General features: G+C 35.3%; 1 protein-coding gene across 3 annotated transcripts in view; it reads right to left on the reverse strand.

The window, feature by feature from the left end:
• Positions 1-6,560: 6,560 nt before the first annotated feature.
• Positions 6,561-20,500, reverse strand: part of C4H12orf50 (chromosome 4 C12orf50 homolog) — a 34,299-nt gene continuing 20,359 nt past the window's right edge. For 2 of the 3 annotated variants that reach the window (XM_047550943.1, XM_047550941.1), the window contains exons 7-12: positions 19,897-20,010; positions 15,092-15,199; positions 12,254-12,358; positions 11,796-11,999; positions 10,019-10,111; positions 6,561-7,344 (exon numbers count right to left, since the gene is read on the reverse strand). In XM_047550943.1, coding sequence (XP_047406899.1) covers positions 7,319-7,344; positions 10,019-10,111; positions 11,796-11,999; positions 12,254-12,358; positions 15,092-15,199; positions 19,897-20,010 — 650 coding nt within the window. In that variant the 3' untranslated portion in view covers positions 6,561-7,318. The remainder of the gene's footprint in view (positions 7,345-10,018; positions 10,112-11,795; positions 12,000-12,253; positions 12,359-15,091; positions 15,200-19,896; positions 20,011-20,500) is intronic. The other variant, XM_047550942.1, reaches the window with a different exon arrangement.

A 20,500-nucleotide genomic window follows, 5' to 3' on the forward strand; every position in this document is an offset into this window, starting at 1 on the left:
TATCTCTGTGATTACCTGAGGACTGAATTTAATGACCAGAGACCAAAAATGATTTCCCTTTTCTTCATTCAGGTACCTGTGTCACTATAATTTGGGAACACTTCATAGTAAATTTTTTTGTTTGAAGCTTGTTAGGACAGTCTAATAATGCGTATTCAAGATGAAGAGAAAAGTTAAGTCTTTATAAACATTAAAGAGAGAAGTTATATATTAACACTGCTCCATCCACAAGGCAAGGGTTCTTTTCCTAGTTACCTTTCTAGTTCACAATTAAAGGGTCCTGGATTTTGTTGGATTTTAAATACTACCCTCACCCTCTCATGTCCTATCCTTTGTCTCTAATTCCCCTATTTGTGGGCCACTTAAATTCAAACTCTGTGGAGGAAATTTGTAGATACCTCAGGGCAAACATGAGAGCTAATACTTCGATGCTGGGGATCCAACCCAGGGTCTTGTGCTTGCAAGGCAAGCACTCTACCAACTGAGCTATCTCCCCAGTCCACAATACTTCTTTACTCCTCTGGATTCCCTGTTTATCATTCTGGCCTCTGAGGAAATCCCTTTCTTTCCTACCTGTTCTCTACACTAAAAATGATGCTTTTGTCTTATATAATTTTTTCTAGATATGGAGTATTTATATTTTTCCAGGATATTTTCCTGAATGTATAGTTTCCATTATGTTAGAAACAAGTCTTATATTTTTATTCTTTACCAATTATATTTTCATAAAAGCTAAAATTATTGGGAAGTTACTATGTGTCAGAACTAAGTTCTATCCATCTACCTACCTACCTAACCAGTTATGTATCTAAAAACCTACCAATTTATCTATGTAGGAATCATCTCTTTCTCTCCCTGTCCTCTTATCTCTCACTCTCTCCTCCCAGCCTCCCAGGCACTATAGCCCTAGGAGGAGTAGCATGTCTCCATGGCCCTGTGGAATCCTTTCCCAGCATAAATCTCCCAAAACACAAGGTTCATGGCAATGGCCTAGCATTCCTGGACTAAGGGTTTTACTAGTTGAATCAAAGGAAAGAAATCTCAGAGATGATAATGTGATACCAGAGGAAAGTATCATGGAAATACTCAGGGGAAAAATGACTACTTAAGATCTTCTAGTACTGTTTTCAGCATGAACTTTAAATCTAATCTAGATTTTAGGCCATATTTGTTATATTGGAGATTAGAAGACATACTAAACAGATTTGAATGACTTTCCCAAATTGCTCTTTGGTCAAAAGAAAAGAACATGGCCTGCATTACTTCTCACAGAATGAGACCCTATGGTTTTCCCAAGCCTTCCTTAAAAACCACAACATTTCCGTACTACATAACTCCTAAATTGTCGGAAGAATGTAGAATCAAGGAATTTGGAATTAGCTAGAGATTATACACTCATCTGCTACATTCTCCATCTGAAATATTCTAAAAATGTTATTTATACTGCCCCTCCTGCTCAGCCAAGCCCCTTTACTGTAAGGACAAATCCCCAGCAAAAATCCAGACTCCGATTACAGCTAGTACAATCTTCTCTGATCTGCACATGATTTGCATGATAAAGGAAACCAATATCAATCTGTGTCAAGATCCCAAGTGTTAACAGAATTAACAGGAAAGGATGTGCATTGGGAACACTGGATGGAAATTGTTTTTCCCATGTGCTAAGTAGTCCAACCACATTACTTCAAAGCCCAGAGCAAGATGGACACTAAGACCTATAAACTATATATCTAAATATTTAAAAGTTATAAATCATGCTAACAAATACACCTACAAAATGATATAGGACCACATTTGTATTTAGAATTTAGAACAACTCAACAGTTTTACACTAGAAAATAGAAGCATGACTGTAAGCACAAAAGGATGGATGCAGACCTCCACGTATTGAGAAGCCTCTTATTCACTGGAGGACTTGGGCTCATTTTCTGGATGCAAAAATGGTCATCAGTTACAGGGGGATTTTGGTTTTATGGGGTACAATGAGAATGGTTTAATCATTGGAAGCCATGGATGTGCAGTCTGGACAGTCAGGGGCTAGTTGTACAGGTTAAAACTTCAACTTAAGGAAGCTAGTTGTAAAAACGTTGAAACTCATTATTATCTGGGGAGAGAGAGGATTCCAGATCCCAAGGGATGAATACTCAGATCTTGCTCATTGCTTTTCTTTCTTTGAGATCCATTGTTTCCCAGAGTTTCAATATTTGCTGTGCCCTCCATTTAGGACTAATTTGTAATGGGGGAAGAACCCATTGTTATTAGGAAAGAATTTACTAGGAGGTTAATCCTTGGCTAGTTTCTGCTCCCTCCTCCCAAGCTGCATTGTCCATCCATTTTCTTGGGGAGCTGTCTTGCAGGAATATTATTTTCCATAACCCTTCAACGACAAGCCTCAGTCTCCTGGAATGAGGTGTATTCTGCTTCCTGCTTCTCATTCCATTCTTTGCTGTGTTCCAAGTTAGGACAGACTCTGTGTACATGAAGGGCAGGACAGTCCTTCATCAACAGCTTCCCCATCGCCACTATCTGAGGGCAAGTTTCACTCTACAGAGAGCTACCCTGTGGGAGAAGTCCATACAACCCAGGAAATGGCTTTAGAGTGATCTCAACCATAAAATCCAGCCTCCCAGGCACTAGAGCGCTAGGAGAGCAAGTCTTCATGGTCCTGTGGAATCACTGCCTCATACAAGTCTCTCAAAACACAAGTTACGTGGAAATGGTCTTGCATTCCTGGCCTAAAGGCTGTATCAGTTCTATCAATGGAAAGAAAACTCAGAGACAGGCATTAGATCCTTCAAGAAGTATTAAGTGCTTATTATATGCCAGGTTCAAGGCATATAAAGAAGAAAAGACATTATTCTTTCCTGGGAAATACTCATAGCTTAACACTATGCACAATATAATTGCATAATGAAATGCAGGTGAATGTCCAAGTAAAAAAGTTCACTCTAAAACTAGTTTTCTGAGACACATTTTTCTGGGGAACACATAAGCACAATTTTTCTGCTTTGAAGCAGAGAACTCCTTCTTAAAATTTAGCAATTTATCATTAGTAATTCATCTTTCATCCCACAGGGGAACTAGTGTCAGTCTGGTCATCACCTCATGCAGTGCTGTAAATCAGCACTTCTGCTCAATGAAGAACGTTAATGGCAAGAAAAGTTTTAAGAAATCTGTGACTACTCAATGTCAAGCTAAATTTTCAGGTGTGGTGTCTCATTCTACCTATTCCATACCTCCACTATAGCACAGATAGCTTCATATAAATTATTAAACCACACTTTGCATCACTTATTACATTAGAAGCATTTAGAAAGAAAGATTTGATTTATCTTTATCTCTATAACATCTAGCAGAAGGCTTAATCTTAGGGGATGCCCCTATAACATTTGCTGAATGGATTTCAATTAGGTTTACACAAAGTAGGCTCTCTTTTGAAGGTAGTACCATAAAAATGTTTTCTTTAGTACAGTATAATTTTCTAATGTAACCATGTTTTCTTTCTTGTGTTGATTGTCAGAAAACACAAAATTAAATGTAATATTCACAATAAACATATCTGGATATTTGAGGAACAAACAGGAAGTTAATCAACATATCTACACCATTCTTAAGAGAAGGCAAAGAGAAGGTAATGGGGAAGAAACTTTTAAAAGAGTTTTGCTGTCATGGCTGTGAGGTCTGTGACCCAGAACAAACCAGAGTGTCTTTGGGGTAAATGGGGGTATGAGGAGATAAAGTATAATCAAACTTTAATGCACTCTAGTGAAGTGGATGGGCCTATGGCTATAAGCATGATATCATCCTGCCTTTGCTACTTACAAGTTATGTGGCCTCTTATGAAATTAAGAAAAAATTGAAGTTTTTTTAGCTAACTGCTTATGAACTTGAACTGAAACCCCTTTCTGATTACTCAGTCTGTTGGCTTCTCCCAAGAGATTTGGGACTCAACAAACCTCCACAATAACATGGGCCAATTCCCTAAAATAAACATGTGCATGCATACACACACACACACACACACACACGTATACACATACACACCCTATTGGTTCTGTTTCTCTGTATAACCCTTGTAATGCAGTTGCAGGGAACCAAAAATTCTAAAGGAACTTAATCTTAAGAATGTCTTTTCAGAATTTGTTCTAAGGTTTCTGGAACTAGTTCTATAACCTGATTAAAAACACTAATGACTCTGTTTCTAGTCATAAAGAAAGTACCTATGGTCCATGGTGTGTGACAATAGAGAGATGCAAAATAACACCCTGGATATCACTAATCAAGCATTTTAAAGAGCCCAGGACCTAGGTGATCGGTTTGTGATAACTTCGAACAAGTGTAATGAGATTGAGTGGTTGTGCTTAATGTTCCAGAAGAAATTGGTTAAAAAGATAAATTCAAGGATTCAAATCCCCAGGCTCAAACACTGCATAAGTTACCTGAAAATTACTATGCTTGCCCTAACAATAGAGCCCCATCTCCTATAACTACAAGGTTGAAATTGCTAGAATCTCAAACTGAATTCCAAGGCTGACAGTGTCTTCTGCTTAATAAGAGCATTGATTGGGAAGGAATATGATCCTGAAATTTAGAATGGGCATATATGGGAAGACCCTCATGAAGCTGGGACATTGAACCCTAAATTTTATGAGTCTTCTTTAAAGAACCCCAGAAGGGTCTCCTTCTCCACCCACATCTTGGGTTTACCCTGAAGTTGCCTTGAAAGTCCTTGTTTCCCCTGAAGACCCATCCCCACCACTCCTCTTGCTATTAGACCTATAATTAGACTCTAATGGATGATTTGTTTTGTTAGCTTAAAGATGGACCAAAAGAGGACCAGACTGTGTGAGCTAAAAACGCTGGACCTGGTTTTCATTTACTGGAAAGGGGTTTGAAGTCTTAGAGAAGTTTGAATGTTAGAGTGGATTTGTCTTGCAAGACGGATACATTTACCACGGAAGTATTCAGAAGTCTCCCTTGTATGTCCCTCTCACAATGTGGGTGTTGAAGTTCTCATTCCTGGCACCTTATTTGGGGATAGTATCCTTACAGGTAATTGAGTTGAAATGAGGTTATTAGGATGGGCCCTAATCAAATACGATATTATCTTTATGAAAGGGGAAATTTGAACACGGAGACACACATAGAGGAAAGGTGATAGAAGGTGGCACAGGGAGAAGACAACCCTACTCAAAACCAAGGAGGGAAACCTAGAGCACATCAAATTCTCCCCTCACAGTCCTCAGAATGAGTCAACTCTGCTGACCCCTTGATGTCAGAGGTCCAGCCCCCCAAAATAGGAGACACTCATTTTCACGCTCATTTTGAGGTACTTTGCCCTAACAAATAATATACTAAGCATCTAATAAATGCTATTCTTATTATAATTTTTTATCACTGCTGCATTCTGAAAAGAGTGGAATCATAGACCACCAGTGAAAACTCTTCAAAAGTTTCTGCATGTGCCAAAAAAGCAACTACCTAGCACTGGTCTTATGAAACTTAAGTTTAAAAGCTGTATTTGTATGTTCAAGAGTCAGAAAACAGGTTCTGTTACTTTCCTATTTTTTAGTTGCCCACTTATTTTGTCACCTCCTATATTTTCTTCTTTTGGAATTTTCTACCTTTTTCCTACTTTAATAGTTTAGTCCCATAAACCAAAATTACCTTTTTCCTAATTACAAATATAAAACAGAGTTGGTTAATGCCATGTTCTACTTGATCCTTTGGACAAAGTTTATCATAATAAAAGTTTATATTTATGCAGAAGTAGCATGTATATAATCACATTCAGGCCTCCCTTCAGATTTTTCTCATTCCTATGGTTCTTCAGCATTCAACATGAAGACATACACCGAGAATCTGTACTTCAAGAAAGATACTTTCACAGAACCTTCCATGTTCAGCAATATTTAATGTTTTAGAAGACATAGATCTGTTAGTTAAATGGGATTATAGACTGCAGAATGGCTTCTATCAGCTTCTACCCAGGCAGCTTTTCATCTCAGCTCTTTTGTTACATTCCTCTAAATTTGCTGGCAGTTTACATTTCTATCTACTCTGCATGTAAACAAAATAATTATAAAATGATACTAAAAGTGAGTACACAAAACACCATTAGAAATCAGAAACTAGGGTTCATTACTCTGCAAAAGGGAATTACGTCTTATGAGATATTCCTTAAAATATTTCTAAGAACACTGATTCCCCTAGATGTTGAACAAGAGGCTACTAATAACCACAATTTGCATGTGCACACATACACACACATATATAGGTTGTCACAAAGTCTTAGTAAACTTCTAAAATGTAAGAAACTCTGAAACGTAAACACTACAAACTTATAAAAACATCATTTGAAACCAATCCTCATGTTTTTTTTAAGTTTGAGGAACAAATTTTTAAGTTTTTGTTTCCATCACTGTGCAAATGGTTAATTTTGGCTGAAATTTTTAATATTAAATAAAATGATTATTATTAAAAATGCAAAATAAATGGAAATAAGTTTTCTGATGAAGTCACTTTTGCATTTGTAAGCATTTTTACTTACAAATGGAGTTGCAGAAGCCTTAAAACTTCACTAAGTCTTTGGAGATGCCATGTTATTAAATGTTATTTTACATGTCCTTTTCTCCATTGTGATAATTTTTGTTCTCATGGGAGGAAAATAATTTTCAGTTTCGAATGTAAGCACACCTCAGCAACTAGATTTTGTAGTTACCAATTAAAAGATATTGTTCAGCAACTGCCCTGCACAATAAACCAACTTTGTCTCCTACAACACATCAAAGTGTACTTCTTTTGAAATTCTTCAGATGTACTCATCACCAGACTGTAACCCTGGGGCTTCATTGAATTTGTTTATAATTTGTGTATTATCATTGCTGAGGGCCCAGCTTAAAATCTTGATAAAGAAAATGTGAGATTTCTTCCATTAAGAGTATGGCAAAACAAAGATCAAAGGCATAATTTTACTCCACAATCTGTGTGATCTAACTTGGTTTATGATTAAAGAATGATTTTAATTCTCAAACTTTTAAACTTTATTAAATGTTGTGGTAATGCATTGAATAAATTCCAGACCTACATAAATACACAGGCAGCTGTTTGTAATTTGCATTTTTATCAGTTTTGAAAGAGCACAATGTACTTCCTGCATCTTATTTTCAGAATTTGCATTTTATCATCTTTGGCTATCCAGTATATAGTATTGAGTACTTGAATATCTCATTCTTTGAATTTTCATTGTTGATTGTAAATCAGATGATGGCTGGCACTTATCTCTTTTCTCATTTTTCTCTTCTCTCAACCTCCAAGTTTACTTGCTACCATTTCTTCTTGGCTCTAATAATAGAATACACAAAATATTTCATTTTCTTTTCCAGGCTTCTTTAAGGCATGAGTAATCATATTTCTTTTCCTAATTACTTACCTTAAAATCTACAGGCAAAAAAATTAAGTTTTTGCTTTTATTCATAAATTTTCAAAATGTCATTCAAACTTCATCAGCTTTTCAGTGCTTACTGAGTATTGCATTTAGAGGGAAGGGGAATGGAATGGAGATAGTACTATATATAAGTCTGCACTCTGAGCTATTCAAAATGAACAGGATGAACACTCCATCATACGGAGACAGGCAATGCCATTCATATCAGCTCTATGCCTATCAGAAAGGACATGTGGCCTCGAGGGAAGGCTGGCAATGAGAATGACATCTCTAGTTGCCTTCAGCTCCTGGCCCTGATTCCCATAGACACTCAACAATTTCCTCTCCTACACTGTCCTCACAGCATCCAACAGCATTTTCCCAAAAGGCTCCTCTCACCCATTTACACTTCTCTGGCCTTGGCTGCCAGAGTCTTAATGAACAGACTGGTGGCAGCTTGTGTTTTCTGCCTCCTTCCCTTTAGCAGTCCATCTGTCCCCTGGGAAATATTGAAATTGCTGCTTTGTGCCCTAGCGAGAACATATGGGGGAAGAAACACAAGCTTATCTTTCTCTTCATATTCTGTCGATGACAATTGGAAAGGATGAGATCTGGAGTTACCTATTTCCTAATGAAAAGCAAATAAGCAAACAAAATTTATTTTATAAAATATTATGTTAATTTTATAAACTATTTTATGACATCCATTTAGTTTCTTGAATCTAACTTCCCATTCTTACTGATGTGGAAAATGTATCCAGTTCTTTTTTACAAAAATTTAATCCAACCCAGTGATTTCTTAGTCACTTCATTTTCATATTAAGTCACATATACATTTAAAACTTTTTCTCAGGGGTTTCTCCCTACCCCACCTCTTTGCTGTTGATTCTAATTTCTGGTATTGGAACAAGGGGAAATGGTTGCTGCTCTGTGACAGCTAGGAAGAGACTATAATTCCAACAGACTTGACATGTCTGGGTCTTGAATGGAGGTTTCTTGAACTTTAATGTGTACCCTAATCAACAGGGGATGTTATTAAAATGCAGATTCTGACAAAACAGATCTGATTCCATATTTCTAGCAAGCTCCCAGGTGATATCAATACAGCTGGTCCTCAGACCATACCTTAATTAACAAGGGTTTGACTGGTGACGCGGGGCTTGGTTTCTGCTTATTTCTCTGGCAGAGGCTATCTATTGAGATTATAGTTGAGTACCAACCCCCCGCCACTTCAATTGTACTCAACAACATGAGCATCTTTCTCATTCTTCCCCAAATCTTTTATGATTCATGTTTATCTGGGATGGAAAAGGAGAAAGCAATTGGGATACAGAAGCATTCACTGGGACAGGAAAGGGGTGGGGGGAGATTATATCCTTTAATATTCCAAATATCATCCCACTAATAAGGAAACCATAGGAGAAAAAGTTGTAGCTCAACAATTGCTAATTTCATTCAGGATGTGCATCAACTCTTTATCTCCTTTTCCCCACCCCAAATTAAATGCCATCACTTGAAAAACATAGCTAAGAGAAGATATAGTCAATGAAATAGCACTGCAGCAGAGTTCTTTTATAGTACAATACAATCAGGGTAAAGATGGGTGGGAAATAAAAACAATTGTTTCCAGTATATAAATATATACATAGGTCTTGAAATTGAGTCACAGCTGCAATCAAAAACAGTTTTCAAGTTCCAGGTCAGTTATCACTTTGGAAAAAGGGAAATGTCTAGTCTGGATATATTCCGATTCTTTCCAGGAAGCATTGATATTAGAGCTTATAGATTTCAGACTATTTTGAAAATACTGGGCTACTTATCTAGATAAGAGCTCCCTGTCTGAAACTTTTTTTTGAAAGATTCAGTTGTCTGAGAAGTGATGAGATTTTATTCTGTATGGTTTTCCAAATCTACTAATCCAGCCCTATTCAAGCTAGGAAAAGACAGTAAGTTATTTAGCAAAAGACCCACCTGAGATCAGGACTCCCCACAATCCTCTGCCCTGAGGAGACTCCCAGGATCCCCATTCCCTCCTATAGCACAAAGTACTACAAGGAAGAAAGCTCAGTACTTAGTGCCTTCTACCTGAGAAAATTTATCTTGGATGTCCTGTTCAGCCCGAACCAGCCTATATTTGTCGATGGTAGAGATAGCAAGGCTTAGACCCTTATTCGTGCCCAAACATGATTTAATATGTTTGTGTCTTGTAGCATATAGCAAAGAATACATCCAAACATTTTATAAAACTGCTGCACTTACTATTCCTGTTGATGAAGAAAGAATTATATGGAGGTTTTCTGATAACACAAAAATAGGTAAAGAGGGGATAAAGATGTACCTCAGTGGTAGAGTGCTTGCCTAAGCATGCATGAAGGCCTGGTTTAAAAAAAATAACTGACAAAGAGGGACACAATAAAACAAGGTAAAATTAAATTGCTGATAGACAAGAGAACTACAAAACTCCAAGTAACTAAGTGTGCATATGTATCTTGACATTTGTATTCATTTAAATTTTTTTCTAAAATGTTTCTTAAACTTAAAAACTTGTCATTCATTTTCAGAATCACATGATACCTTAAAGTAAATATTTACCTGGATATATTTTTTCAGTTTTTGAATAAGGTTTTGAAAAAGGAATTCTTTTTCGCCAGGCTGAACCGTTATATGAAGTTGACATATATTTGTCTGAAAAAATAAAAGAAAACTGCTACTGAATATTTTTGAACTTTAAAATCATATTCCAAGAGTGTTTCAAAGTTATAAACATCTCAGCAGTGAAGCTCTTCTCTAAGTATTTCATTTTACCATTTCAAAGCTAAGGAGGCATCAGGGATATAAGTGAGACCACCGAAGCTATCACTGATCGTGGCCGTGGATCTCTTAATTGGTTTTCCAATTCCTTAAATAAGGCTCTCTCCCATGAGCCATGCTAGAGGAGAGGGTGATGTCTGAAGGCAATCAAAATATTTCACTACCTTGCTTTACCATAATTTAACATAAGATCTTGCTAATCTTGTAGAGTTTTATTTTTTTTAAATGTGGCACAGCCCAAGTCCTGTTTCCTTCCATGAATTGACTTCCAACATCAGAGCAATCGCTTTGCTAGAGCAAATTCACTGCCCCAGGAAGCCGAAGCACTTATATACCCATCTAGTCCTTAGATACATACATCTCTCTAGCATTATTACTTTTCAACTATTATCTAACCTTATATTTGTGTTTGCAGGTATTACTATGAAGCTGTAGTTCTCAAAGCATGGTTGAAAATGATAAAAAGAATTTCCCCCCATTTTGGCATTTGCACTAATGACATAAAAACTAAAACAGCACAGAGTATAATTGCTCTATGCTATAATCGCACCTTCAGGGAAGTCTAGAACCTGGCAACAAACTGTTCTAGTACTCATTGTATTCTGCTCAGTCATCTACTTACAGTAAAATAGTAATTATTATTATTATTATTATTATTATTACTATTATTATTATAAATAAAACTAAGGGGTAGTTTCACTTAAGAATGTCTTTATTTACATGTAAACATTCACATATCAGTTTATTCTAAAACAAATAGAAAAATACTTTAAAGTTAACTTCTTATTTAAGTTGTTGAAGACTTAAGAGTCTTAGATTTTCTAAGACTTCTCTAAGATTTCTCTAAGAGTCTTAGATTTTCAAAAGTATGTAACATCTGGAACTTCACTAACAACATTGTGAACATGGAAAGATAGAAACGTGAAATTATAAAAACTTAAGTGGCATTTTTTCTTAGGTTGAGAGAAATGAAACCCAACTTCAAAAGAGCAAAATTCCTCTGAGACAGGGAGAAAAGAGATTGGGTTCCCTTCTCCCCTGTGGCCTTGTACTTCCTGACATACACTCTGACTTTCCCTATTACATGATGAAATGATTTAGAAGCAATCTGTGCATGGTGGGAGAGATGAGAGGTTGTCAACAATATTGCAGTTAACCCCCGAAGTAACCCTTTCAGATAGTAATCATGAAGGCCTGAAGAACAGCCTGACAGTGATAACTGAACAAAGCAGTTAGTGGAACAAGAAAATGTCAACCATCAAAAACAATCCCCCCTGGTGAAATGAAGCTGTCCAGGGTAACAAAGTGCAGTGCTCTGAGGCAGAGCTCCAGGGAGGAACCGTGTCAAGTCATCTGCACCCACCATGAGCTTTCTTCCATAGCCTTTAAATCATGTGCATGACGGCACATGGAAGAAATCCTCCCTCTAGTTTCCATATTATGACGACCCAAAAAAGAAGAGGAAAGGGAGTGGTAGTGAGGATTAGCTGATCCATTAGGAAATTCCATGGGAATGCAATCCACAGACAAAGTAAACCACATTAGACAAGAGCCTCACCTGGACAGAGGTTGAGTTTGGGTTCCTTGTTAACATCAGCTTTGTGGTAGGACCCATTTGTGGGTCTGCTGCGTGGCGGTGCGTTCAGCGGGACAGTCCTGACGGTATCTCTTTGAACATGGATATAGGTTGCATTCTCAGCATTTCGATTTTTATTATTATGATGGTAACTCATTTTATTTTTGGGATTTGGGACCTGTACTGCTAAAACACAAAGGTCAGAGGAAGTGAGGGATAAAACAAACGGGCTTCACATCCATAAAAACTATTTTGTGCTAATAGTATTTGACAGTACAATGGAAGGCAACATAAGCTAAAAGAATTAAGTTTAGAGGAGTTAGGTTTACGTCTAACATTTATGGTACATGACAGTGAGTTGTTTTTCACAAAGAACATATTTGATATCTAACCACTCTTCAAATGACAATTCAGAAACATGAAATATATTGACCCTTTACCTCTCCGCATTCCAGAGCCAGGAAAGTTCTTTGGTTCATCATAAATCCATTTTCTCTTTTTCACACCTTTAAAATGAGGCTTCCTCACTGGCTGGACATCATTCACTTAGAGAAGATACAAATTTTTACAGTTTTTAAAGAGATTGTTTCATCTGAAAGTTACTGTAGGTGTTAATTAGATATCTGCGCATTCAAATATCAAGCAAGGAAAAATGTACCACCCCAATACTTTATTTTCTAAAACAAAGGGTGATTTATTTTTAATTGACAAAAAAAAACTATCTTGGAAAGAGATGGATGAGAAAAACCTTCAATAAGCAGCTTTTCTTCAAAGGCCTGTGTGGATTCTTTTAAAAGAATATAAAAATGTATCCCAAATATAATTATGATGCTATTTTTAAGTAATTTTGTAATATTTTCAACATAAATCTTTTTGTACTCTTTTAGTTCAAAAGCCTCTTAAAGTCTTAAGAAGTTGAGTGTACAGGTAGTTTGGTCAAACAAGATTGGATAATCAGAATTTGTAAGTACTAAAACCATAAATTTTTTGATTTTTACTTGCATATTTTTACATCAACATTTTATATGCATTTTCAATTTTTCAGGAATTTCTAAGGCACATATTTCCAGCGAGACTTAAAATAATTTTGTAGATAGAGACATTCTGTTACTCACAAGTGACTACTGCAACAAAGGAAATGAGTATCAATCACGCTGTGTACTTGCTCTCTACAGTGTACTGATAAATCTGTCTTTGTCCCAGCATTCAACCTCAGTTTAAGCTTTAAGCCCTCAATGCAGCTCTGATTCACTGCCTCCTCTCCTCAATATCATGTCTTGCCTCTGTTTCCAAGTTCTCAGGTCTGGAAGTTGAAAACTGTATTTTTAACCAGTGCCACTACACCAAACTTGGCTTCCTGAGAAAAGGCGTAATTGTTCCCCTTCAGGGTCTCACTGGGAACCAACACTATTCTAGGGGTTCAAGAAATGAAATAAGGGACAGAAGGAAGGAGGAAAGGAATCAGGAAGATTCACAAGTCTTAACTGTATTCAAGAGAAGTAGTTCAGAGTATTGAATAGTAAGGATAAACAAAATCAAGAAAAATAATCCAAAACACAATGTATTGCCAATGTATTTCCCTATATGGAAAATTGTAAATGTTATACTAGTGAATCTTCTGAAAAGTAGTATGTTATTGTTTTAACATCTATTTTAAACTAGTGGGAAAGCATATAAGTTACTAGGACCTACTTCACAATTAGAGTTAGTACAGGAATATTTTGTCTTTAATTCTTAGTCCTCAATAATTTTCAAACCATCCTTTTTTTTCTTTTTTAAAATTCTATTTCAAAATAAGCAAAACAAATCCACACTAAGACACATATATTTAAGGCCTAAAAGTGATAGAGCTAATGTCTCACTTGAAGAGGGGTCCTCTCTGCACTTCATACTGATATTCTCAGTAGCATTTAATACATGCGTTGTAGGTACTAGTCGGGTAGTTAGGGAACGCTTTGGATGAGGACTGTCCTTGTTATCTTTTAAAGCAAATTAAAAAAATAAAATGTCAATATTAGTAAAAGAAGCATTTCAGTTGGTATTTCAGTTTTCAAACATTATATGGGCACACCTCTTTAAAAATATAAATGTATATTAATTTTTAGAAAGTGTCTTTAAAATTTTTTAGTTGCCACACTGTACCTCAAATATCACTGATAAAACTTAAAAATCTGGAATAGTATCTATTATCTTCAATATATAAATGACATAATAGTGGCAATATTTTTAATGTCTTCATGCCAAAGAAATAAAAGGTTATTAATTTTATAAGTGGGCCCATTTAAATTGTGTTTCTGAAAATAATTTAAAAGTATCAACTTTTATTTGCTCTATAATTTGGAGTGGGACTATCCAATAAGCTCTCCACAATGATAAAGATGTTCTAAATCTGGGCTGTTCAATATGGTAGCCACTAGCCACATGTGGCTACTAAACACTTGAAATGTAACTCAAAACTGAATTTTTAATCCTATTAACTTTAATAATTTAAATTTGAACAGTCATATGTAACTTATGGCTACCATATTAGTATAGTTATCAAAGAGTTTCTTTGATGGACTTTTCCATCTCTGATCAGAAAGGTAAAGAGATTAACATATGATTTTCCATTAAAATATTTTAACACAAAAACCTTTTCCTATGCTTGAGGATATTTAATAGTCAGCAAAAAAAGTAGATGAAATGGGTTTACATTTTGATGTAGAAAATGTGAATTCCTCTAATGTGAGGTCAGCAGTACTTTTTGTCTGGGACTAAGAAAGGTGCTCAAGCGGAGAGGCTCCCAAGTACAGTAAATGCAGCATAGAACAACCAAGGATAGATTTTGTTGTTTCTCTCAATTATTTGTAGACTACAGTTAGCAGTGATCATAAAATAGGGACGTTATCATGAGATTTGTACTTTTCACAGTGTTCACAGTGTTTTCTAACAAACTTCAGTCGTTCTGCTATACATTGGAAAAAGAAAACTGAAAAAGGATGTGGCATTATGATTTAAGAGAACCAATAACTTTAGAGCAAGCAAGGCTCCTAGAAATTATGTAGCCCAACAGGTTAAAGTTTTCAGAGTAGGAAACTGAGGCTAAAAATGTTTAAGTTCCAAGGTTAAACAATTAGGGACAGAGCCAGGACTGGAAGCTCAGGGCTCCTAACTCCTACTCAGTGGATACTGTGCTTTATTACTTTCCCTCTTATATTGATTCCTATAACAACCAAGTTTTATGCTTAATTTACCTATCCAAATTACAAATGGGTCAGTAATATAGAATGATTCATTACCTTTAGTATTTGAACATTTTGGTGTGGTGATTTCTTTCTCTTCAGTTAAAGCTTCACTTTCATCTACTCCAAGAAATATGATCCTTTGTGGAACATAACAGTCACCTCCTATTACAAAAAATTACTATCAAAAGCAGCAATGGCAAAAAGTGGTACAAAGCTACCTTTCAACACAGGAATATACTCCACAATATCCCTTTTGTCCACTTTTGTTTAAATACTACAGTGATGCCATCCCTATCTCTACACATGTCAAAAATGCTTAGATTAATACATAAGTATTAAGGTGTATGTATTTGAATGCCCAATATGCAAACTTACATACAGAAAATTGCAAGAAAAGTTACATATTCAACAAAATTAATTCTCTTTTAACTTATGACAATCTCTAGTTTCACCTTTCACAGCTACTCAAAGTAAATGCCCATAGTTGCTCTAAATATAACTTACACACAAAATTTTCTGATCTTTTATCACACAAATTACCCTTTCTTAAAATCAAATATTTGTTTCAAATAACCTTCTTTAAAAATAACACCCATACATTAAATAACCTATGGAGAAACCAGTGGAAGTAATATAACTGCTGATATTTATGGAGCATTTTTCCATGTCCAACCTATACTACTACTAATAATTCAGTGTGCTATGTGATAATGGAAACACATTACTGAATTGTTTTGAAACATTGTGGGCAAAAAAAGCACTTTTATCTCCTCACAAACTATATCATGTCAGGTTTTGCCCAACTTGAAGTCACCATTAATGTTTTGAACCTAAATGTAAGACTTTATGTTTATCATTGCTTGTTTATCTTGATAGATTTGACTCATTGTTCTAACATATTAACTTCCAGCATCTGCAAGTTTTACAAACATGTCTCCATTAACCCAGTCATTCAATATATTCAATACATTTAAACATACAATCATTTATTGTACAAGTATTGTCTGAATGTACATAGTGTGCCAGACATTCTACTACAGAAAATTACCTGTGGTAATTGATTATATTTGGTTCTTGGCCTCATGAAGCTTACATAAAACCAATGATAAAAATTTCAAAACAGAATTCACTTTTCTTCTTATGAGCAAATGGCTTGTATAAGAATAACTTCCCTGCCAAAAGCAATTACAAAATATCCAAAACAAATTGGGAAACAACCCACTGCACGGAACTGTAATGCCCGACAGTAATGGAGGCACACAAGTAAATTTCACATCTTCTCGACTCTGGCTTTTTTCTCTGAATGAGTTAAGCTCCACATTTACCATAGCTTTTTCCACAAAGGTATTTCTAATTCATCATGTAGGGAAATACATTCCAAGCAGAAATAGACTAACCAACTACTAAAGAGAAAGAGTCCAAAGTTTGGGTGGCACAAAGTGGCTTCAAACTAAGGGAAAGTTTGATAGAGGTAAAAAGAGCAAAGAAGCAACGTCCAAAAACACAGACTCCATGCTTTCCACACACAAAGTGGGGCCCCAGAAAGCCAGCAAAAGAGCATCCAGGAGGCTAAAGAACTGCTCAGAGACCTTGGTAGCTGCATACTCTTTGGGAAGCAAAATTTGGAGTTCAAGCTTCCCCAGGTTAGAGAGATCTTGGCAAACATGGAGGCTCTCATTGCAAACCCAGAAATGTAATGTTTTAGGAGCAAGGATCTTACCCTAAGAATAAGGACTTTATCTCAAAAGAAAAAGCAAATAGTATAGAATCCACTACTTCATTCCTGATAAAGCCTAAAACCAAACCCTGACATAATTGAGGTAGCTTGTTGATAGTCTAGCTACCTGCAAAAAAAAAGAGAAAAGTTTCTCTGTGGAAAACAACCTCATTCATACTGTGTATATCATTATTATCCATAATGTCCAACATGTAATTAAAATTAGAAGGCATATTAAGAAACAGAACAATTGATAAAAAAAAAAACCAGAAGATGATGAATGATGTCCAAATACTGTGCAAAAGAAAGTTAGAAAAAAATAATGACTAATATCCAAAAAAAGACTAATGGGGAATTTTAATCAAAAAATTTATAAAATTGTCAAGTAGAAATTAGGAATTTAATACATGGAGTTAAGAGCAGAGATGAAGAGGATTAGTGAGCAGGACAAGAAGTTGGCAGAAAGGATCCAGATTTATCCAGTGAAATCAATAAGAAAAAGATACTTTTAAGTGGGCTAGAGATGTTAAAAATGCAACTTGACAAAAGAAGAAGTCAAAATGGATAGTAAGTCAATGAACATGTGCTCAACATTACTAGTCATTAGGGAAATACAAATTAAAATCACAATGTGAGATCACTGTTAAACCACCAGAATGTCTAAAATTAAAAGGAATAAAAATATTAAGTGTTGGTAAGAATATAGAGCAAGTTTACCTCCCAAAAATGAGTGCATATGACTTTGGAAGACATGTACAAGAATGACTACAGAAAACACAAACTGGAAACAATTTCTAGCAAACCCCTATTATCAGTACTCTAGGTGCTTTCATGGTTTTTCACAAACACAAGTAAAGGGGTAAAAGAATTTGTTACAGGACCCTCGCATGCCTAGATGAGGTCTAACAAGGTGACAGGCTGACCATTCTTGCTTTAGTTTTCATGCAAAAATGAACAGAGGATGGAGACATTAGGGGGCACAGCACAGCATGTACAAGAATTTAGCTCTGGGGCACATGGAAGGGGTCTGGATCTCAGTTCCAACACCTTTAGTAAGGGCAGTCTCAGAAGAGTGGCCTAATGCTTCTGAACTTTGTTTTCCATTTAATAAAAGTAAAGATAATAGCCTCCACCAGCATGAGTATTTCTATAACTTAATAGAAATGATTTTAATCCACCTGAGATATGTGTGTGTATATATGTGTGTGTACGTGTGTGTATACACATTTCCCCTAGAAGCAATGGTTTAATATTCACTAATTCAGTGTTCATGTCAACTTTATAGACTATAGCTATGGGTATAATAAGAATCAACTGCATGTGTGTGTGTGAGTGTGGATGTTAACAGTGTGTGTGTATGTATGCATACATAGGATGTGTTATATTTGTATGCATATACACACTAGCTCTCTCCATATATACTTACATGCACATACACATGTTTACACACACATGTACACACATTTGTATACATATAGAAATCTACACAGCAGTGTAAAAGAGCTATTTTTATAATCAGCAACATGGATCAGTCTCATACAACTAGTCTTAAGTAAAAAAATTCAAACTAAAGGAGTACAAACTGTACGTTTCCATTTATATAAAGGTCAAGAAATGCAAAATCAACCTATGGTACTGACAACAGGTTAGTTGTCACCATCGAGAGAGGACCTTAGACTTGGAAAGGAGAAGCCCTCTGTAGTATCATAAATATGGTTATATATGGGTGCATATGCATGTAAAATTTTATTGAGCTATATACTTGGGAGTTGCATGTTTTATTAAATTCAAAGCTCAATAAAATATTAAAATAATAAGACTAAAGTGTTTTCCTTCAAATTGAATATTGACTAATCACATAACTTTAAATTTTTATCATCTTCCTCACAAGGATGTTTTATCAGTTCAGAGGCTTAGGTATATTTATGTTGTTCTCAAACATATATACTCAGGAGATTCTTCTATCTGGGAACACACAGAACATTATGTGGAGAATCAAAAGATACAGATGCAGAAACCCAGTATTCCAAATGATGGAGAATTTTAACAATCTTTTGGTGTGGCTGTTCAAACAGCTTATTGTTCTCACATTATTATTATTAAAGAGAGTAACTAAAATGCAATGACAATCTCACATTTTCTACGACTCAATTAAGTAGGAAATATATTTCTGTTGTCACAACATAAAGAAAAGTTTATTTTTCATACAAAAACATCAGTTTACTAGTGGTTGAAAATAACCTTTTAACCGAGATGGTCATGTATTTAATAATATTTCACCAAAATGTACAACTAGAGTTAGTCAGATGAAGTGGGTCCCCATTTTGTTCTCTTCATTTACTGTTAAAGCTTATTGCTTCAAGAAAATCAAATGACAACTAGGCTGTAATTACTGCAGACATAAGAAAGGATAGAATCAAACTGTGTTGGCACCAGGAAAAAGTATTGACAAGAGAAAATGACTGAAAATGTTTGAAATCAGAACTGCAGAAAATATCACCAATGTGCTTCAGATGCACTGGTCCTTACTGGTATCTTCCAAACTCCTTCCTGTTCCTCACACATTCTTCCCGCCAGCCACAAACTTTTTCCTTATCCAAAAAGTCTCTGTATCCTTTTCTAAAAGCTTAGAATTTTCTGTCAGAAGATGGATTTTCTGAAATGCTTTTGCGAAAAGGCAGTTTCAAAATGTTTAAGTTACAGTACACAGTTAGGATGTGATGTGTTGGCACAAATGATTTACATATCTATATTTAAATAGAGCTGTCTTGACATAGTCTAACTCAAAGGATTTATTAGGGACCTCCTGTGTTTATAGTTCTATGATATTATTGCACATGCTTAATATCTGAATTCATTATAGTCAGAAGTTGAGCCAATGCACACATACACACACACACATACACACACACACACACACACAATTAGTTCTCATAAAAATACAAAAAACTGAATGTCTTGCACAATGAGCACAAATTCCTAGAGACATCTGGAAGACAAACAAGCCTCTGAAAGCATTTGATTTTGTGATGTACCTCCCACTCCCTGCATTACACAAGAAAAAGACAAAAAAAAAATTGATGACACAAAATTTCTTGTGGTGATAATATATCCAGAACCATCCAGTTACAAATTAACTCACCTCCATTTTCTAGAGCAGCAATGTCAGTCCTTGGTTTCCTATCCAATGATGTTGTTTTTATCTCACTTTGCCTTTCAAATAGGCTAAATTTTGTGGGAACTGTAAGACCATCCCCTACAAATAAGAAAAAAAGAGATAGTCACTCCAGGAAAAAGAGATAGAGAGTCACTCAGTAGGTGAGTAAGAAGTTAGTGATAGAATTCATGATGAAAGTAAATAGATTAAAAGCTAATACAAATATTGTTTGCACAGTGATCTGATAAAAAACATATAAATACATAAATTTTAAGCAAATTTTATAACTGTCAATAAAGCAGTAAACAAGTTTATTTTTATTCCCCTATTTGTATTACTAATCAAATGGTAATTTGAAAAATTCCAGTAGATCAACACTATTGTGAATACATAATGTGTTTATGCATAGGAATTAGCTAAAACTACTTAAAAATAAAAAAAAATTGTTAAAGCATAAAACAAAGCAAAATACATATAAGTGGATTTTTAGTCTTAAATTTTTAATATTCACTGCTAATTTGTTTTGTTTTTTTCTATGTGATTAGTGCAGGCCTGCAATCTCTTCTTAGAAATTTCTCATGAAGTCTTT

The sequence above is a fragment of the Sciurus carolinensis genome, chromosome 4, assembly GCF_902686445.1.
Source record: "Sciurus carolinensis chromosome 4, mSciCar1.2, whole genome shotgun sequence".
Classification (NCBI taxonomy): Eukaryota; Metazoa; Chordata; class Mammalia; order Rodentia; family Sciuridae; genus Sciurus; species Sciurus carolinensis.